The sequence below is a fragment of the Mytilus edulis genome, chromosome 14 (assembly GCF_963676685.1).
Source record: "Mytilus edulis chromosome 14, xbMytEdul2.2, whole genome shotgun sequence".
NCBI lineage: Eukaryota > Metazoa > Mollusca > Bivalvia > Mytilida > Mytilidae > Mytilus > Mytilus edulis.
In genome coordinates this window covers 38508596-38526377 of record NC_092357.1, presented here as the reverse complement: position 1 = coordinate 38526377, position 17782 = coordinate 38508596, and the positions used below count along the sequence as shown (strand labels likewise).

Genomic DNA, 17782 nt, shown 5'->3' with positions numbered 1-17782 from the left:
TTGCAATTTTAGCGAGTAGAAGAAATACGCGAATATAAATCATAGCAAGCATGTAAAACTTGATTTTTTCCCTTATTTATCTTCATCAAGTTAATTTGGAAACAAAATTACTCCAAAATTGGTGAGGAAGGACTAAACGTGAGACAAAGTATCCGCAAAAATAAGTTGGTTTGCGGTATTTGAGCACACAGTAAAAAACAATATTTTTGATATCTAAATTTTAGACTTGAGATATGAACTACCTATGGACATACCAGTTGATGGTAAGTAAAAGTGATTAAATAAACTCATCATAGATACCAAGACTAAATTTTGTATATACACCAGACGCACGTTTCGTCTTCAAAAGACTCATCAGTGACGCTCGAATCCCAAAAAGTTAAAAATGCCTAATAAAGTAGGAAGTTGAAGAGCATTGAGGACCAAAATTCCTAAAAGTTTTGCCAAATACAGCTAAGTAATCTATCCCTGAGGTAGAAAAGCCTTAGAATTTCAAAAATTCAAAAGTTTGTAAACAGTTAATTTATAAATATAACCATATAAATGATAATTTATGTCAGCACAAAAGTGCTGACTACTGGGCTGGTGATACCCTCGGGGAAATAAATCTCCACCAGCAGTGGCATCGACCCAGTGTAGCAGTAGATGAGCTGTTACAGTATTTGACATCACCGTCGGCAGTTCATAGTGTTATTCACTGGCCCTATCGATTTGGACGAAAATTAATGCACACCACATATATTTTCAATCTGTTAATGTTCAGTTCTCCTACATGGTGGTTTTTTTTTGTTAAAAAAGGGGGAAATCATCATTTCACAACTTCTAATTTAGATATTATACATTTATTCCCTTGTCTGTGAAAGCTATAAAGAATAATTCATCCAAGAAAATGCATACTTTCGGAACGCATGCTAGGTATATCTTCCTAAGCCAAGGTAAATACATGTTTTATTCCACTGTAGTTATACTTTTTTTTTTAAATTTTTTTTATCTTCTTTAACACTTTACTTTTCATACCTTGTTTCTTATCGCGTAGGGGCAGGTGCAATCGACTCCTATCTTAATTTTAAGTTTTCCTTCTGTTCGTCCGTTCGTTCGTCTGTCCCGCTTCAGGTTAAAGTTTTTTGTAGAGGTAGTTTTTGATGAAATTGAAGTCCCATCAACTTGAAACTTAGATTAAATATGATATTATTTTGCTAATTCTAATGCCAATTAAAGTTTTACCCCGTTTAGTCCGTCGGTTCTGTGTGTGTTACATTTTAAGTGTTGTGTCGTTGTTCTCCTCTTATATTTAATGCGTTTCCCTCAGTTTTAGTTTGTTACCCCGATTTTTTTTTTGTCCGTGGATTTATGAGTTTTGAACAGCGGTATACTATCTTGCCTTTATTTACTGTCCACCGAACATAGAAAATGATCGTGCGGATAGGGCATTCGTGTACTAGGGACACATTATTGTTGGTAATATCATTTTTGCGTGGCTGGCTATGTATACATCCCACTATTGTGTTATTGCCCTATTTTCATTTTTGTATTTTTTTCTTTCAGTCTTGCTTATGTGTATTGTCTAAATTTTTTACCCCAATTTCATGGTCCACAGAACATAGAAAATGATAGTGCAAGTTTGGGATAACAGTTAGTTTAGGTTAAAGTTTTAAATCAAGGTTGTTTTTGATGAAGTTGAAGTCCAATCAATTTGACACTTAGTTCACATGTTCCATATGCTAGATTTTTCTAATTTTATGTACTTTTAGATAATTGATAAAAATGAATAGGTATGAAAAATGGATCAATTAATATAAACATAAGGAGATGTGGTATGCTTGCCAATGAGACATAAATCCACCATAGTACAAATTAACGTACAACCTTCAACATGATGCAATTTAATACTGATTCGTCAGCTATAAAAAAAAAAAAAAAAACAAACATGTATGACAATATGCAATTAAAAAAATGAAACTAAAAATTAAGTGGCCGGAAAGACGGGCACTTATGTCTACCACTCAGCTACAGGTGCATATCTTTCCAGAGGCAGACTTAAATCCAAGCAGCAAATCATATTAAAAAAAAAATGCATTGTAAAATAACACTACGAAATTTTTCGAACTTTAATAAACAATCGTGGACAATTCTCGTCTTGTCGGCACACATGGAATATAAGTAGTATTAGACTCAAAAGAAAAAAAGTATCTATCTTCTTTCCAGACACTTTATCATACATAAATATTACATAGATATTTTGGTTTGTACTACAAAATTGAGGAACTATATCATACTAACATAGATATAGGAAGATGTGGTGTGAGTGCCAATGAGACAACTCTCCATCCAAATAACAATTTATAAAAGTAAACGATTATAGGTCAATGTACGGCCTTCAACACTGAGCCTTGGCTCACACCGAACAACAAGCTATAAAGGGGCCCAAACTTACTAGACTGTGTAAAACCATTCAAACGGGAAAACCAACATGACCATTTTTCAACGTTGAGCCAATGTTACGTTGTAGTTTTAAAAAGGTGCTGGTAATCCAAATCCAAAAATACGTGTCCCAGTAGGTTATTTGCAATTTAGTCATTGAATTTATAGTAACATAATTATAAGTTATATATTGCATTTGTCCATTCTTTAACAAATTGCTAAATACTCAAATAAGTATTCATTACGGATTTTTGTAAACACTGTTAATAAGGGAACGTCACTTGCGCCTTCAATTTATAAAACAAAAGCATCGAAAGGACAGGCCGGAAAATATTTGAATGTAATATTTACATGATTTATTTTGAATAAAATAATGCTGCTGATAAATATTTTTTTTAGAGATATTGATGCATACCGAGGAACCTGTTGAACCAATGGATTATTCAGAGACTAGTAAGTAAACATATTGATGAATAGGTGAACTATAACAATATTTGTATTTTATTAGAATAAGTGATCATTCCCTCGCTATTGAAACTGGAAGATATAAAAATGTCCCACGCCCTCGAAGACTTTATAATACGTGCAAAGTTCTAGATGATGAATCCCATTTCTTTTTAATATGTAAAATAAATAATGATTTAAGACATGTCTTTTTTAATGATTTAAAAACTCAATACAGAGATGTTTCACATAATAAAATGCAATATATACTAAATCCAACCAATAGTCAGCAAGTGAAATCTTTAGGCTCCTTTATTAAACAGTCTATGGAACTGAGGACAGGGGGCACTAGAGGTCATTTGTTGTGTTTAATGTTCTGTTTATTTCTATTTTTTATGTAAATTTTAATGTCGCCATTATATTGTTGTTATTACATGTTATTGTCATGCCTTTTGGCCCCCTTATTGTGCTTTAATATAGAATGTATTTTATTACGCTCTTTTCGATTGATTTGTCAAATACAGAACGTAGATTCAGTAAATAATATATCGATTTGTTATTGTGATTGTTTCGAACATTGATAACATGATCAACGATGAACTAATACATATCATTATGGATGTCAACCGACTTATATGTTTGGCTTTATCAATATTTCGATTTGAGCGTCACTGATGAGTCTTATGTAGACGAAATGCGCGTCTGGCGTACTAAATTATAATCCTGGTACTTTTGATTAACTATTTAAACCACTGGGTCGATGCCACTGCTGGTGGACGTTTCGCCCCCGAGGGTATCACCAGCCCAGTAGTCAACATTTCGGTGTTGACATGAATAACAATAATGTGGTCATTTTTGTAAATTTCCTGTTAACAAAACTTTGAATTTTTCGAAAAACTAAGGATTTTCTTATTCCAGGAATAGATTACCTTAGCCGTATTTGGCACAACTTTTTGGAATTTTGGATCCTCAATGCTCTTCAACTTTGTACATGTTTGGCTTTATCAATATTTCGATTTGAGCGTCACTGATGAGTCTTATGTAGACGAAACGCGCGTCTGGCGTACTAAACTATAATCCTTGTACTTTTGAACTATTATAGGTGTTGTAACTGTTTTATTATATCGAAGATATTTTGACTTATATTTGGCATCACCAGCGGTGAATAATATGATTATTCACTGGGAATAATATGATTATTCACTGGCCCTGTTGATTTCGACGATAACATCCCAATTAATTCACACCTAAAAATCTTGTATTTGCCAATAGATGTACAAAGCGCTTTCCGTTTACAAAAAAAAAAACACACATAGAAGACAAAATAAAGGACAAAGTCAAAGTACAATTTGGAATCAAAGTTCTGAAGGTTATGCAAAAGAAATTTATATATAAGCTTTATTCGGTTTTATGTATATGTTAGAACAGTATTCGACTTTTTAAAAAAACAATAATTTCTTTATTTTGTAACATAATAAAACATAGACTGGGTCATGGAATATTGTCAGCAATAAGTGCACCTTATTTCTAACAGCAAAGAATATTTAAGAAAAACAAAAGATTAAAAGACGAATTTATCAGTATCGACTCTATTCAAGTCGTTTCTTCTTTCCGCAACTTATAAAATGATGACCTACCTATGTGTGAGTTGCGCGAAATGTGTCATTTGCCATTTTTTCTTTCAGATATTGATGAAAAAATCCATAGGTTTTTCCTTGAGTTAATTACAACGCATGGCTTGAAATGGACTACATTTCTTGCTGACCTCGGGTTCAGATCAAAATTGTTGCTTAAATTGCCACAAGAAAAGAAAGATGATCATTTTTGTTATTATTTGGAGTATTGGCTTGGTACCGTTACATTTTTAGGACAAAACCCAGTTTCACATTTGTATAGAGCCCTTATAAAGTCTCAACACAAAGACCTCGTAGATGAACTCAAGCTCAAGTTTCCAAGTGGTGAGAAGAAACCTACTTATTTTCAAACTTGTGCATTTCATGACTGACTCAATATTTATAAACAAAACAAAATTTATTTAAGTATGCAAAAGAAAGCAATTCCAAAAATGATACAAACTAAAAACACAAATAAACTATTCTTTTGAAACTGACTTGAGCAGAAAAATTGAACAATGAAAACTGCTAAGTAATTAATTCACTAGACTATAATCAAGGAGACATGGTTTAAAGTAGTTGTCAAACTGATATGTACTTATAGTAAGGCAACTTATTACAAAACCCTTAAAAATTGTTTGTTGGTAAAACTCGTGCTGATACATATTTTCCCATCCAGTTTGCGTAAGGTATGTACATTTCGAGGTGATAATGTATTCATATTGACACCAAGAGTGACCTTTTTCCACTAAAGATACCAGATTAAAGCATTTGATTCATCTATTAAAATGGCATTATTTTGAATGGCTTGAGTGTTTTTATATTTAAATTGTATTTTTAAGAGCCCGACAATGGTTTTTTTCAGGCATTCTTCATTATGAAACCACTTTTTATAAAAACTTGTGTATGTATACTTACAAATGCCACTTAAAGTTCATGGTTCCAAGCGAATGATGATGAAACAAATATTATCATCCTAGAGATGTATGGGGATATGATAGGTCAAAGGACTCCATGTGGTAATAAAATATATTTAACATAGGGTGTCAAAAAAATATGGAGTTATTTACCATATATGGTTTATTACCATATGGAGTTAGTTTGGAATTATTTGCTTTAATTAACACCAAAAAAAAATCTGAAAAGTTTCAAAAGACAAAGAAATTGACTATAATTATTGAAGACTTAATCACTTAAATAGGCCACTAGTCTAAATATCATATGTTAAGATAGTCGGTAAGATAAATGTGTTACACAGCATGCTAGTGGCCCAATACGGTATATATAGAATCAGTAAATTCCATAGGTGGATTCAAATTTGTTACACAGCGTGCTAGTGGCCCAATACGGTATATATGGAATCAGTAAATTCCATAGGTGGATTCAAATTTGTTACACAGCATGCTGGTGGCCCTATACAGTATATATGGAATCAGTAAATTCCATAGGTGGATTCCAGCTTCGCTCTAACCATATATGGAATTTACTGAACCCATATATTTCGTATTCGTTCGCTTTCACACAATGTAACTTATATTGTATGCATCTCTAATAAATGTTTGACAGACTACTGTAGTCAACACGATAGTATTTAATGGCATTAGTCCATGAATACGATTGATATATACAAACAATAAATGTACATGTAATTTTATATTCTTGTAGGTACTATAGGTTCAATATCTGATCAAGAGTTTGCAGATGTTGAAAGACATCTCTTGCACGTCAACAGTTTAAGCAACACTGCAAAGAAAATTAGTGAGTTTAGAAATAATAAAAATTTAACACCATAGACACAAAAAGCAGTCCGTTTTAATTCAGATATAATTACCCCCATCTTAATCATATCATATTATAAAACCTGCACACGATTTAATGCTGCCAATATCTTTTGATCAACTGAAACTTCATGATCACGATTAAACAATAATGTTTTTTATTCAAATTAAAATAAATGATAAATATATATTGTAAATAGTAAGTATCAAAATAGCTGCACTCGGCACTATCAGTTAATCAAACAATATTATTTCCTTAAGGGGAGCCGACCGGTTTTGACATTCACGAAGAATTAATGCGTGTGGAGAGAGAAATTTGGAGAAATATAACTGATCGTAAGTATTATCTTACAATTATTTTGTAGTTATCGTTAATTATCTCGGGGGAGGGGGGCACTTCCTATATACAAGGTCATAGGACGTACCGCTGAAATGTGTGAATATGTCTGGAAAACTAACAGAAATATATGATTAGGTCAATAAGTTCCCACAACTTCTTGGTCTGTCATCTTTCTTGGTGTTCCCGACTGTTTTTATCAATCAATTTCTCTTTTTGCACTTTGGTATTTCACTCTTACATTTACACACCACATGAAAACAAAATAGTATGGGAAAAGGTTACATTTGTACCTACGCAATATATGAAAAGATATATATTTTCAAATATAAATTATATGAAAAGAGTGAGGTAACAACACCCTAGCGTCACTCCCTATCATTTAAGTATTGAAGTAGACCCCACCCCACCCCGAGTTAATAATAAATGTTGTATTTTTAACCAGGCCCAAAGGACCAAGTGAGCTTTTCTCATCACTTTGCGTCGGGCTTACGGCGTCCGGCGTCCGGCGTCCGGCGTCGTCGTCGTCGTCCGTCGGCGTTAACTTTTACAAAATTCTTTTCCTCTGAAACTACTGGGCCAAATTAAACCAAACTTGGCCACAACCATCATTGGGGTATTTAGTTTAAACAATGTGTGGCGTGACCCGGCCAACCAACCAAGAAGGCCGCCATGGCTTAAAATAGAACATAGGGGTAAAATGTAGATTTTGGCTTATAACTCTGAAACCAAAGCATTTAGAGCAAATCTGACATGAGGTAAATTTGTTTATCAAGTTAAAATCTATCTGCCCAGCAATTTTTAAATGAATCGGACAACCGGCTGTTGGGTTGCTGTCCCTGAATTGGTAATTTTAAGGAAATTTTGCTGTTTTTGGTTATTACCTTGGATATTATTATAGATAGAGATAAACTGTAATAGCAATAATGATCAGCAAAGTAAGATCTACGAATAAGTCAACATGACGAAAATGGTCAGTTGACCTCTTAAGGAGTTATTGCCCTTTAAAGTCAATGTTTAAACAATTTTCATTAGTTTTTACAAAAAAAAATCCTCTGGAATTAAAGGGCCAAGTTCATTATAGATAGACAAAATTGTAAGTAGCAAGAATGTTTAGTAAAGTAAGATCTCGAAACACATCACCATCATCAAAACACAATTTTGTAATGAATCCATCTGACGATCTGTTTTTCTATGTTTGATATGCATATATACCAAGGTGAGCGACACAGACTCTTAAGAGCCTCTAGTTTATACTATATGTACAAAGTTGAAGATCATTGAGGACCAATATTTCACGTTCCGATATTGTTGTTTCTCCGATTTCCTTATTCTTTTTTAAGGATAAGATATTTTTAACAGATAAAAATTGAATTATGCTATTGCTTGTAGACTTCCTTAATCTTATTTCGAATGTTTATTTAAAAATATATTAATGTATATTTGTAGATGAGCTACAGGAAATAAAAGCGTATTTACGTAATAAAAAGAGAGAGAAATTTGGTAAAAAGGTACTTGAAGAGATAAAAACCTGTGTTGACCTCATGCAAAAGTTACATGAGACATGTTTGGTACAGGAGAACAATTTCGGATTTCTAAAAGCAATTTTAAAATTTGTGAATCGAGAAGATCTAATACAAAAGATAACTGCATTGGAAGAGCGAATAAATGGACTACCAAAAGGTACAGTTTCAAACAATTTGTTATGATAATATTCACTTTATGAATTTAGTCATTCAGTCTAGACCAAACAAATAACACTATTATACTTTATGCCAACATACCAAATTTTGATTTGTTAAAACGAGGAAAATAATATACTACTAGTATATTCCATGGTAAATCCCCTATTACCCGTCATGGCGACGATTGATCAAGTGTGCACTTTATTGGATACTGGAATTGTTGTTATGAAGAGACGTCATAGTTTATTACTTAAATTAGAAATTTAATTGACAGTTAAACAGAACCTTTGGTATGATAAATCAGAAAATACATAGCTGAGAAGGTGACAGAGCAGATTGTTACCCCTAGATAATATGTTGACAACCTTGGCTTCGCCTCGCTTGAAAAGGTTTTCAATCTGCTCTTTCGTCCTTTCAAAAGTCTGTTGTTAATATGATGACCTTGTCTTTATAATAAGATAATTGGAATACAAAGTTATTCTTCGTAATTGAGAGGCAAAAGATACTAAAGAGATATTTAAACTCATATATCGAAAATAAACTGATAACGCCATGATTAAAAAAGAAAAAGATCAACACACACACAATAATATACAAAACACAACATAGAAACTTGGGCGACTTCAGGTGCTTTTCAAGTGTAAGAAGATCCTGTTTCACATGTGTCACTCGTCGTGTTGCTGGGGTTCATAATAAGTATAATACGGTAGGTCAGATTCGAGAAATAGGGTACGGGACTTAAGTTACGACATTTGAAACATATTCGCTAATATGAGGCAGGCATAACCTGTGAATGGGGACGAAGTGTGTATGTATTATTTTTTTAAAAATTCAAACATGTTGATAAAAGAAACGTAAATACCGTAACGTTCCCGATTTTTGGTTCTGTTGTTAGGGATTTAGCTGTGACGTTCTTTAAGTTATGACGTCATATTCAATGTAAACAAAAGAAACTCTTTCGTCAGGAAACGTTTTTTTCATATCAAACAATTATTAAAAATGAATTTGTATTGAGTTCCAATCTTATATTTTACTAGACTGAATCGATAAATATATATTTTATTCAAAGTTTCATGCAAACAAGACCGGAAAAGGAAGTAGATTTCTGCGCGAACGGGAATTAGATCTGAAAAAAAAGTTACGATTTTGAGTTCATTAGTAGAATGAAAAATTCGGGAAATTTACCAGATTTTTTTTTCTTATTGATTTTTCTACCATAATTGGGGACTTTGTCCCCATATCATCTGTGAGATGGATATTCCAACGGTCAACCAACTTGAGATGGCGTCCGTTAAATTCACGAAGGGATGATCACTACTTGAAACTCTTTGTTTAATGGCTTTCTTTGGACCCAACAAACCTTTATCAAGGAAAATCATGATAAAAAATACAAGCCCCGAAATTTTGTATCGACTAGAATATAAATACTCCGTATACAGGTTCTGCTGAAATGATGCTACATAGAAATGGGAAGCTATAATTGGGAAGCTGAAATCCTCTCATTTGTTGAAAAGTTTTGTTAACAACCGACCCTCACTTTCAATTTCTAGATGTAAATCAAGATATAAAAAAAGATTTAATTGGATCAGTGGCATCATTTATCTCAAGTTTGATGTGTTAGATTCGTTCAACATAGTCAACAAATTTTAAATAATTTACTGAAAGAACATCATTTATATGGCAAAAGTAAAGTTAAGATGGTATGGGAGTCTAAAATAAAATGATCGAATTTGTTCATAGTCCAAAACGTAGTATCTATTGATATATGTTTAAAACTTTAATAAAAATGATAGGTCACCGCGCATTTTCTCAAGCTATAGGTTGTGACAAAATGATACATTTTGTATGGACTATACAGGACACAACACCACTTTGTGATTAGAAACTAAACAAATTGATAGAATTGTAAAATAAATTAAGAAAAAGCTTTCAGACAATGATTGGGCAATATCAAAAGGAAAGATAGGATCACCGTACGTTTTTTATATGATAATTAATATAATATTGAGATCCTGTAACATGTGCTTTTTTTAATAGGGAGCTATTATCATAACATCTACAGATGTTCTGCCTGGTTACTTGAATTATAATAATCATAATAAGTAAAGAATTTTATGATACTCAAAATCAAAACATTTATACCTTGAATTTGATACAATGAAACAATCGTAATTGTTTATACTATAGAAATAGGTATATAATAAGTTATCGTTATGTAAGCAGGAGAATACAGAATTTTACATCTTAGGATTTATGCATTATTTTGTTGTTAATTTTTTTTAAGATTTTTTTTTTAAGATTTTTTTTTTAAGATATTTTTTTTTGTAGTTGTGTTTGCATTAAAAATATCAAATTAGTTTCGGTAACATTAACTTGAAATGTGTAAAGCATGTAGTTTGTATTGTTTTGTATTTATGTTCTATGTACCATTGTAATTGTAATGTCATAGTGCTAGTGTAAAAGGAATGCGCATTATGATCTTCAATTCAAACAAGTATCAAGACTTGTCAAATCACTGTTCTATCATTCACAAGAAGGAAATCCTATTAAAGATACGATAGTTTGAATAAACGAGGGTGGATGCTTTTTAAACCTAGATAACTAACCAATCAAAATGAATTTTTCTTGGCTGTTTAAAAAATAAAATATATTACTCCAATATCAGCAAATAAATTGTAGTATTATGAGTTTGTTTATTTGTTTATTATTATAGGAAACTGAGATCAAGCAATGAATTGTAAAGATAGTATTGTTTTTTTAACATAATGTTAATTATGCTGAGGGAGTATAAAAACATTTGTAGTTATGTTCAAAACAGGACACACGATTTTTGAACAGCGGTATACTACTGTTGCCTTTATTTAGTATTTATAACACAATATTGAATTACATTTGGCAGTTGTATGCTGTGCAATTATTTTTATTTGATAAATGGGATTCGTTACAAAGAAACATGAAATCTGATTTTTTTTTTAATTTAGAGAATGAGTTCATGGAAGTATCGGCTACAGGATCAACATTGAAATTAAAGATGAAAGTAAAGCAGAATCTTGTATCCATGTTTTCAAGTTCAACTAGAATCATACAACAAAAAATTGCTGATAAGACTCAAGATTTACAGAAAATTGACGAAAGAGCAACTGAACTGACAAGCAAGTCTGAATCATGCCGCCAGAAAATGGAAGAATGTGCTAAACAAAAAATGCAAATTGAAATTCAGATTAGAAATTTGCGGTCAGAAGCAGATGTTTTACAATGTTCAGAGAAGACTTTAGGAAGTGAATTTATTTCAATTCAAAAAGACAAAGACGCCCTAAAATATTTACACAAGAAGCAAGCAACTGAATTAGATAGTTTCAGAAACAAATTGAAAAGGGAAAACGAATTACTAGTGAAGCACAAGAAAGAATTAGAGAGTATGAAACAAGAATTGAATAGAGTCGGTATGTTTAACATTACAAAACATTGTTATAAATCACAGATAAAGTCATATCATTTGTATTTGAATTCAATTTTAAAATGCTAAATGTTTCCTTAAAATAATACCAGTTATATAGATCTCATAATTAGAATACTGTTCATATTATTTTTTAAAGACAATGTTGTCTTTTTTGAAACAATATGATCACAGCGGAACCGACAAAGGCATAGTAATTTTCAAATAATAGAAGCGGTTCAATATAATTATATGGAAAGCCACTCTAAAATACAAACAAACAAAAAACAATCCAACTACAAAAAGCTGATAAAAAAACTCAGATAGGAATTAACGAGCATCGATAATGTTGACAATATATTAGATTTTAGAATACACAGGGTTATAATATATAGAATTCATTTCAACTTGAAAAGGTTTAAGAATGTGGCTTATTTTGCATTCATGTGGTATGTAACATTTCATTGTTTATTTAATAGTTACTGATGGTGATAGTCCTGTCATTGAGAAAAAAGGTAGTGTGAAATAAATTCCAATTATAATCTTGAATTCAAATAGTATCAAGAATTGTCTTATCACTTTTCTATCATTCACAAGAAGAAAATCCTATTTAACATATACAAAATTAGCTTATTCATTGTTTTCTAAAAACTGTATGAACTTCAATGATCTTGATGGTTTAAGACAAATATTTTATTATTCTAATAAATTTAATCGTTTAAATGTCACCTTCATGAATAAAACGTTGCCTTTGTTATGAAAAATAGGCTGACCGAATATATCCCCTTACCTGCAAATGTTGTTTTTAAGATTTGAAATATGCGTCAAATTTTGAATAATTGGTATCGTAGTTGAACAATTCTAAACAATTAAAAACATTTAGAAAATTTTACGGTTCTAAGAACTCTTTGACTGTAAAGTGGTCGTTCAAAATAGTCAACATAAAATGCAGAATAATGTTCCATGTTATCATGAGCATATCCGAAAGATATATCTTCATTCTCAAGATTCTCAAGACAAATCATATTTGATTTATGTATTAAGATATAATAGGGTTATTGCATGAATATTGGGGAATGTTGTCGCGAGTAGAATTTATACTGCACGAGCTTGTGAGTGCAATATATCTTCTAAGAGGGACAATATTCTACAATATTCATGCAATAACCCTTTTATTGTATAGCAATATAATATTTGAAAGTAAAAATTGTTTTAAACTGAGGTTTTGTCGTTGATGACGTCATGAATTTTGAAGATTTATTGCACTAGTGCAATATTAGAATTTATTGCACGCTAAGTTTTGGTTACTTTATGTGGGAAATAATATATTGCTATGCAATAATATAGGGTTATTGCATGAATATTGGGGAATATTGTCCCGAGTAGAATTTTATATTGCACGAGCTTGTGAGTGCAATATATGTTTTACGAGGGACAATATTCCCCAATATTCATGCAATAACCCTTTTATTGTATAGCAATATAATATTTGAGAGTAAAAATTGGTTTAAACTAAGATTTTGTCGTTAATGACGTCATGAATTTTGAAGATTTATTGCACTATTGCAATATTAGAATTTATGGTTACTTTCTGTGGGAAATATTATATTGCTATACAATAATACCAGTTATATCAAACTATTGAAACAATTAATGTTCATTTCACTGTTTAAAGGTAATATTATAAGATCAAACACATTTTTATTGGTGTATAAACTTGACCAACTCATTCACAAACAAATGACAGTCCGAGGGACTTTTATGTAATGTGTGGAAGACCTAGTTCAATATATAGTCCTATTAATTAATTTCGATTGGATTTGCCTGGCGTATCAATAAAATAAAAAAGAAGAAACGTCAACACTGTTTATCAATTGCATAGCATGTCGTAAGCGGTTTGATATTAATATATATGGAAAACCACACCACTTTACATATTCGAGACGAGCAAATATCTAACAAAATATATCACTGATAAAAAAACACAGATAAAACTCTTATAAGATCTGCGGGTAATAGGATTTGTCTAATAGAAGATAATTTCAACTTGAAGTTTGTAAAGTAAAACAATTGTTTATAGTTGTATTATGTACATGATGTATGTAACATTTGTAAAGTTAATTCCATATTGCCTGATGAAGATGTTCCTGCAATTAAGAAACCAGCTTGTATTATAAGTAAGGACGATTATAATTCAAACAAGTATCGATTATTGTCATATTAACTGTTATTTCATTCAAAAAAAATAAAAAAAAAATATTTAACATAACTATGCAGATTGAACTTATTAAATTTTTGGGGTAAATAATTTGAAGCTCACTAAGCTTTACATTCTGATTGTCGCAAACACTTCGAATGCGTGTCGTAACTTACAATAGTTGCATTTGAACAGGTCTATTTCCAGACGACAAAATCAAGTACTACTAGTCTGTCTATGATGTCTTTGTTTTGTATACATTGTTCCGTTTATTAAGATTAAGGTGGTACCTAACCCTACAGAGAGATAACTCTGTAAAGTTAGCTGAACGCTTTAATGACGTTGTGTTGTAAAAGGAATATAAAGCTTCTCAATGATCAAGATTGGTGTTTGTCAAACTGCTATATAACCAGTGTAATTTTTCTGACAAAACGGTTGGTTCAAAATTTTGAATTTGTTACTTTGACAAAATTTTATGAAAATTAAACAAGCCAAATTAATTTTAGTGAAAGTGTTGGGTACCACTCAAAACATTGATTTTTTCACACATAGCAATTGAATTTCTATGACACAAATTATAACAAAGATATGGTTGCAATTATTATTGCGATTGTTAAACAAAGAACCAAAATTGCAAGATTTAAGATTTGGGACATGCTTTATATAATATAAAAGATATTACAATTTGGAATGCTTAATTTCATTTAAGCGAATTTCAAATGAATGTTTTGATTTTAGTGAAAACTATCCCGTCACAATTCTTCCATTTATAAAAACATTACAAAACTTTCTGGATTACAGCATATTTAATTATTTTAGAAAAAAAAAGGTACTAAATATATAAAATTCTATTCACAAGACTAACAATTCTTCAATAACTTGATCATGACAAAAGACTACAAAGCAAAAGCTAATGAATATAACATCAAACCCCGTTTAATTAAGATGTAATTCTCTTTCCGTTCATTCACAATAAGGTAATATAAGTTACAGCCCGTTAGATTAAAAGTCAAAGAATATGGTTTGATTAACAAATATGGAATGCCAGTATGAAATACAAAAAAGAGACCAATAAAAAGCATCTCACAGCGGTAATTACAAAGATCGGACTAAACGAACTCCCACTGTTTAGCCATATACCGGATTAATGTCAAAGCAATTGATTGTAATTTGAAATGTGTATATAGTGTATTTTAATATATATTATATGTTATATTTCATTATTAATTTCATAGAGCATGTTGATCCCAAACCTGTTAATGAGAAACCAGGTTAGTGTTACAGTTATAACTTAAATAGTTTTGAAATAAAATAGTTTGTCTAAATAGCGTATCAAGAATTGCAGTTTCACTATTACATCATAAAGAAAATCTTATAACATATCCAGATTGGATTTATTTCTTTTTTTTTAATAATGGGAACTTCAGTACTAGACTTGACATTCTTATTGTTGCAAATGCTGCAACTGGGCGTCGTTACTGTGATGATTTTTTGAATTGGTCTATTGCCAGAAGAAGAAATCAAACATATGTCTCTTTGATTTATATATCTTTTTTCAGATTATCAGTTTTTCACAACGTGATCCTTACAAAAATGCGATAAAAATATCCAACTGAAAGAGTTAACAAAACTAATAAAATGACAATGCGAGAACAAAAAAAAAAAAAAAAAAAAAAAAAAAATACCGGAAAAAATACCATTAACAAAACACAACATAAAAACATAAAACAAAGAAACATGAATACCCGGGGTGATCTCAGGTGTTCCGTATAAAATTGGCAGATACAGAATGAATGTGAATGAGACATACATCAGGAGCCTGTAATTCAGTGGTTGTCGTTTGTTTATGTGTTACATATTTGTTTTTCGTTCATTTTTTTATACAAATAAGGCCGTTAGTTTTCCCGTTTGAATTGTTTTACATTGTCATATCGGGGCCTTTTATAGCTGACTATGCGGTGACCTATAGTTGTTAATTTCTGTATTATTTTGGTCTATTGTGGACAGTTTTATCATTGGCAATCATACCACATCTTCTTTTTTTATATCAACCCTCATTTTGACGGTGATGTAAGCAATAGCAAGACTCTTAATTTAATTTAGTTTAGATATTGATCTTTCTAGCAGAACACAATAAATTTATGTTGAAATTGTTAAAAAAATATTGTTGTATTTATTATTGCAATTGTTGAAGAAACCAATATGTGCACAATTTCAGATTTAGGAAATATTGCACATAAAAGCTTTTTAAATTGCAAATGCTAGTTTTGAATTTAGCGAAACCTTTCAATAAAACGATCTCTGTATTTTCATTTAAAAATATATTGCAATTGAGTATTGTTAGAAATTTATAAAGAAAACTGCGAGTACTCTCAGATCAGTAATTAGTTTCTTTTTGTTGTTGGGATATACAAGTACTCGACAACGTCCTCTCTGTGTTTTTGTTGGAAGTATTTCTATTTGTATCCATCTGATCAGTTAAGCTTTTCTCAACTGATTTTTATAGTTCGTTCTTATTTTGTACTGTTTCACCCTTGTCCCATGTTAGGGAAGGGTTAGGGTCTCGCTAAAATGTTTAACCCCACCACATTATGTATGTTTTTGCCTTTCCCAAGTCAGGAGCCTGCAATTAAGTGCTTGTCGTTTGTTGATGTGTTACATATTCGTTTTTCGTTTATTTTTTTTTAACCTTAATTAGGCCGTTAGTTTTCTCGTTTGAATTGTTTTATATTTGTCATTTCGGGACCATTTAAAGCTGACTATGTGGTTTGGTCTTTGCTCATTGTTGAAGCCGTACGGTGACCAATAGTTGTAAATATCTGTGTCATTTGGTCTCTTGTTGATAGTTGCCTCGTTTGCAATCAGCTTTATTATATTTATACAAAATAATCTAATTTTTTTTCAGCGATACTAGTGATGGCTGCCGTAGAGAATATAAAAGATTTAGAAACATTTAAGTGTGACGTTCAAAAAGCAGTGTCAAAAAATAAAATACTTGATGTAGTAATTGAAAACAACACCACTGCCGAATTTCTAAGCGAAACTGACAAGCAAATGCAGACAGCAAAACTAATATTCATTCTGGTATCCGATGTGTTTGTGAAACGTTGCTGGCCTGATGTCTCCAAGATGAAAAATCTGACTTCCGCATTAGTTGATAAAAATCCATTGGTAGTTCCTGTGAAAATTGTAGCCAATGTCAGATTTCCTATGGGATTAAAATCAGCTCACTGCCTTGCCTTTCACAGATGTGACGGCTATTACAAGGAAGCACTAGGAAAGGTTTTGAAAGAGATCATGGAATACATGTAGCTAATATGACTTTCTGTATTTGCCAATATCATATTCTGGTTATGTATGCGTCAATACCTTCTGTTTTTGATAATTTTATATTCTGGTTGATTGCCGTAAGTATGCATCAATACCTTCTGTATTTTTAAATTGTGTATTCTGTTTGATTGCCTGAACTATGCGTCAATGCTTTCTGTATTTGTAAATTGTGTATACTGATTGATTACGTGTGGTACATGTGTGCGTCAATACATTTAGTATTTGTAATTTTTGTATTTTGATTGATTTTCAATACATGTACCTTCTGTATTTGTAAATTTTGTATTCTGAATGATTGCCTGACGTATGCCTAATCTTGAATTTAAAATTGACATCATTTTGTTTAATAGTGGAGAATGAAAACAGATTCTTACCATTTTCAACGTGATATAGGTTTTAACAGCTACATGAACACAATGTTGTACATGTCAATCCAGCTTTGTAACTGTTGTAACTGTACTGTACCAGAACAAGTTTTCTTGCATCCACATTTGTGTAACTCCTGGCAAGATGCTGCAATTGCTGTAAAATTGTGTCCAAT

At 31.3% G+C, this 17782-nt stretch overlaps 1 protein-coding gene across 2 annotated transcripts; it reads left to right on the top strand.

Annotated features, from left to right (window-relative positions):
• The first annotated feature begins 228 nt into the window (after positions 1 to 228).
• Positions 229 to 17417, top strand: LOC139503113 (myosin-10-like). Of its 2 annotated transcripts, XM_071292816.1 has the most exons (10): positions 229 to 263; positions 2821 to 2874; positions 4551 to 4823; positions 6144 to 6236; positions 6518 to 6592; positions 8043 to 8276; positions 11260 to 11721; positions 12194 to 12229; positions 15147 to 15182; positions 16817 to 17417. In XM_071292816.1, the coding sequence occupies exons 1-10, from the start codon at positions 245 to 247 to the stop codon at positions 17221 to 17223; spliced, it is 1689 nt and encodes a 562-aa protein (XP_071148917.1). In that variant the 5' UTR covers positions 229 to 244; the 3' UTR covers positions 17224 to 17417. The 2 variants fall into 2 exon arrangements, with proteins under 2 accessions (XP_071148917.1, XP_071148918.1); XM_071292817.1 differs by lacking the exon at positions 12194 to 12229.
• The last annotated feature ends 365 nt before the right edge of the window (positions 17418 to 17782 follow it).

Bases quoted from the DNA above. Each gene is read 5' to 3' on its own strand.
- LOC139503113 (XM_071292816.1), top strand. The intron at 2,875-4,550 runs GTAAGTAAACAT...TTTTTCTTTCAG, and splicing joins AATGGATTATTCAGAGACTA to ATATTGATGAAAAAATCCAT. The intron at 12,230-15,146 runs GTAGTGTGAAAT...TTAATTTCATAG, and splicing joins TCCTGTCATTGAGAAAAAAG to AGCATGTTGATCCCAAACCT.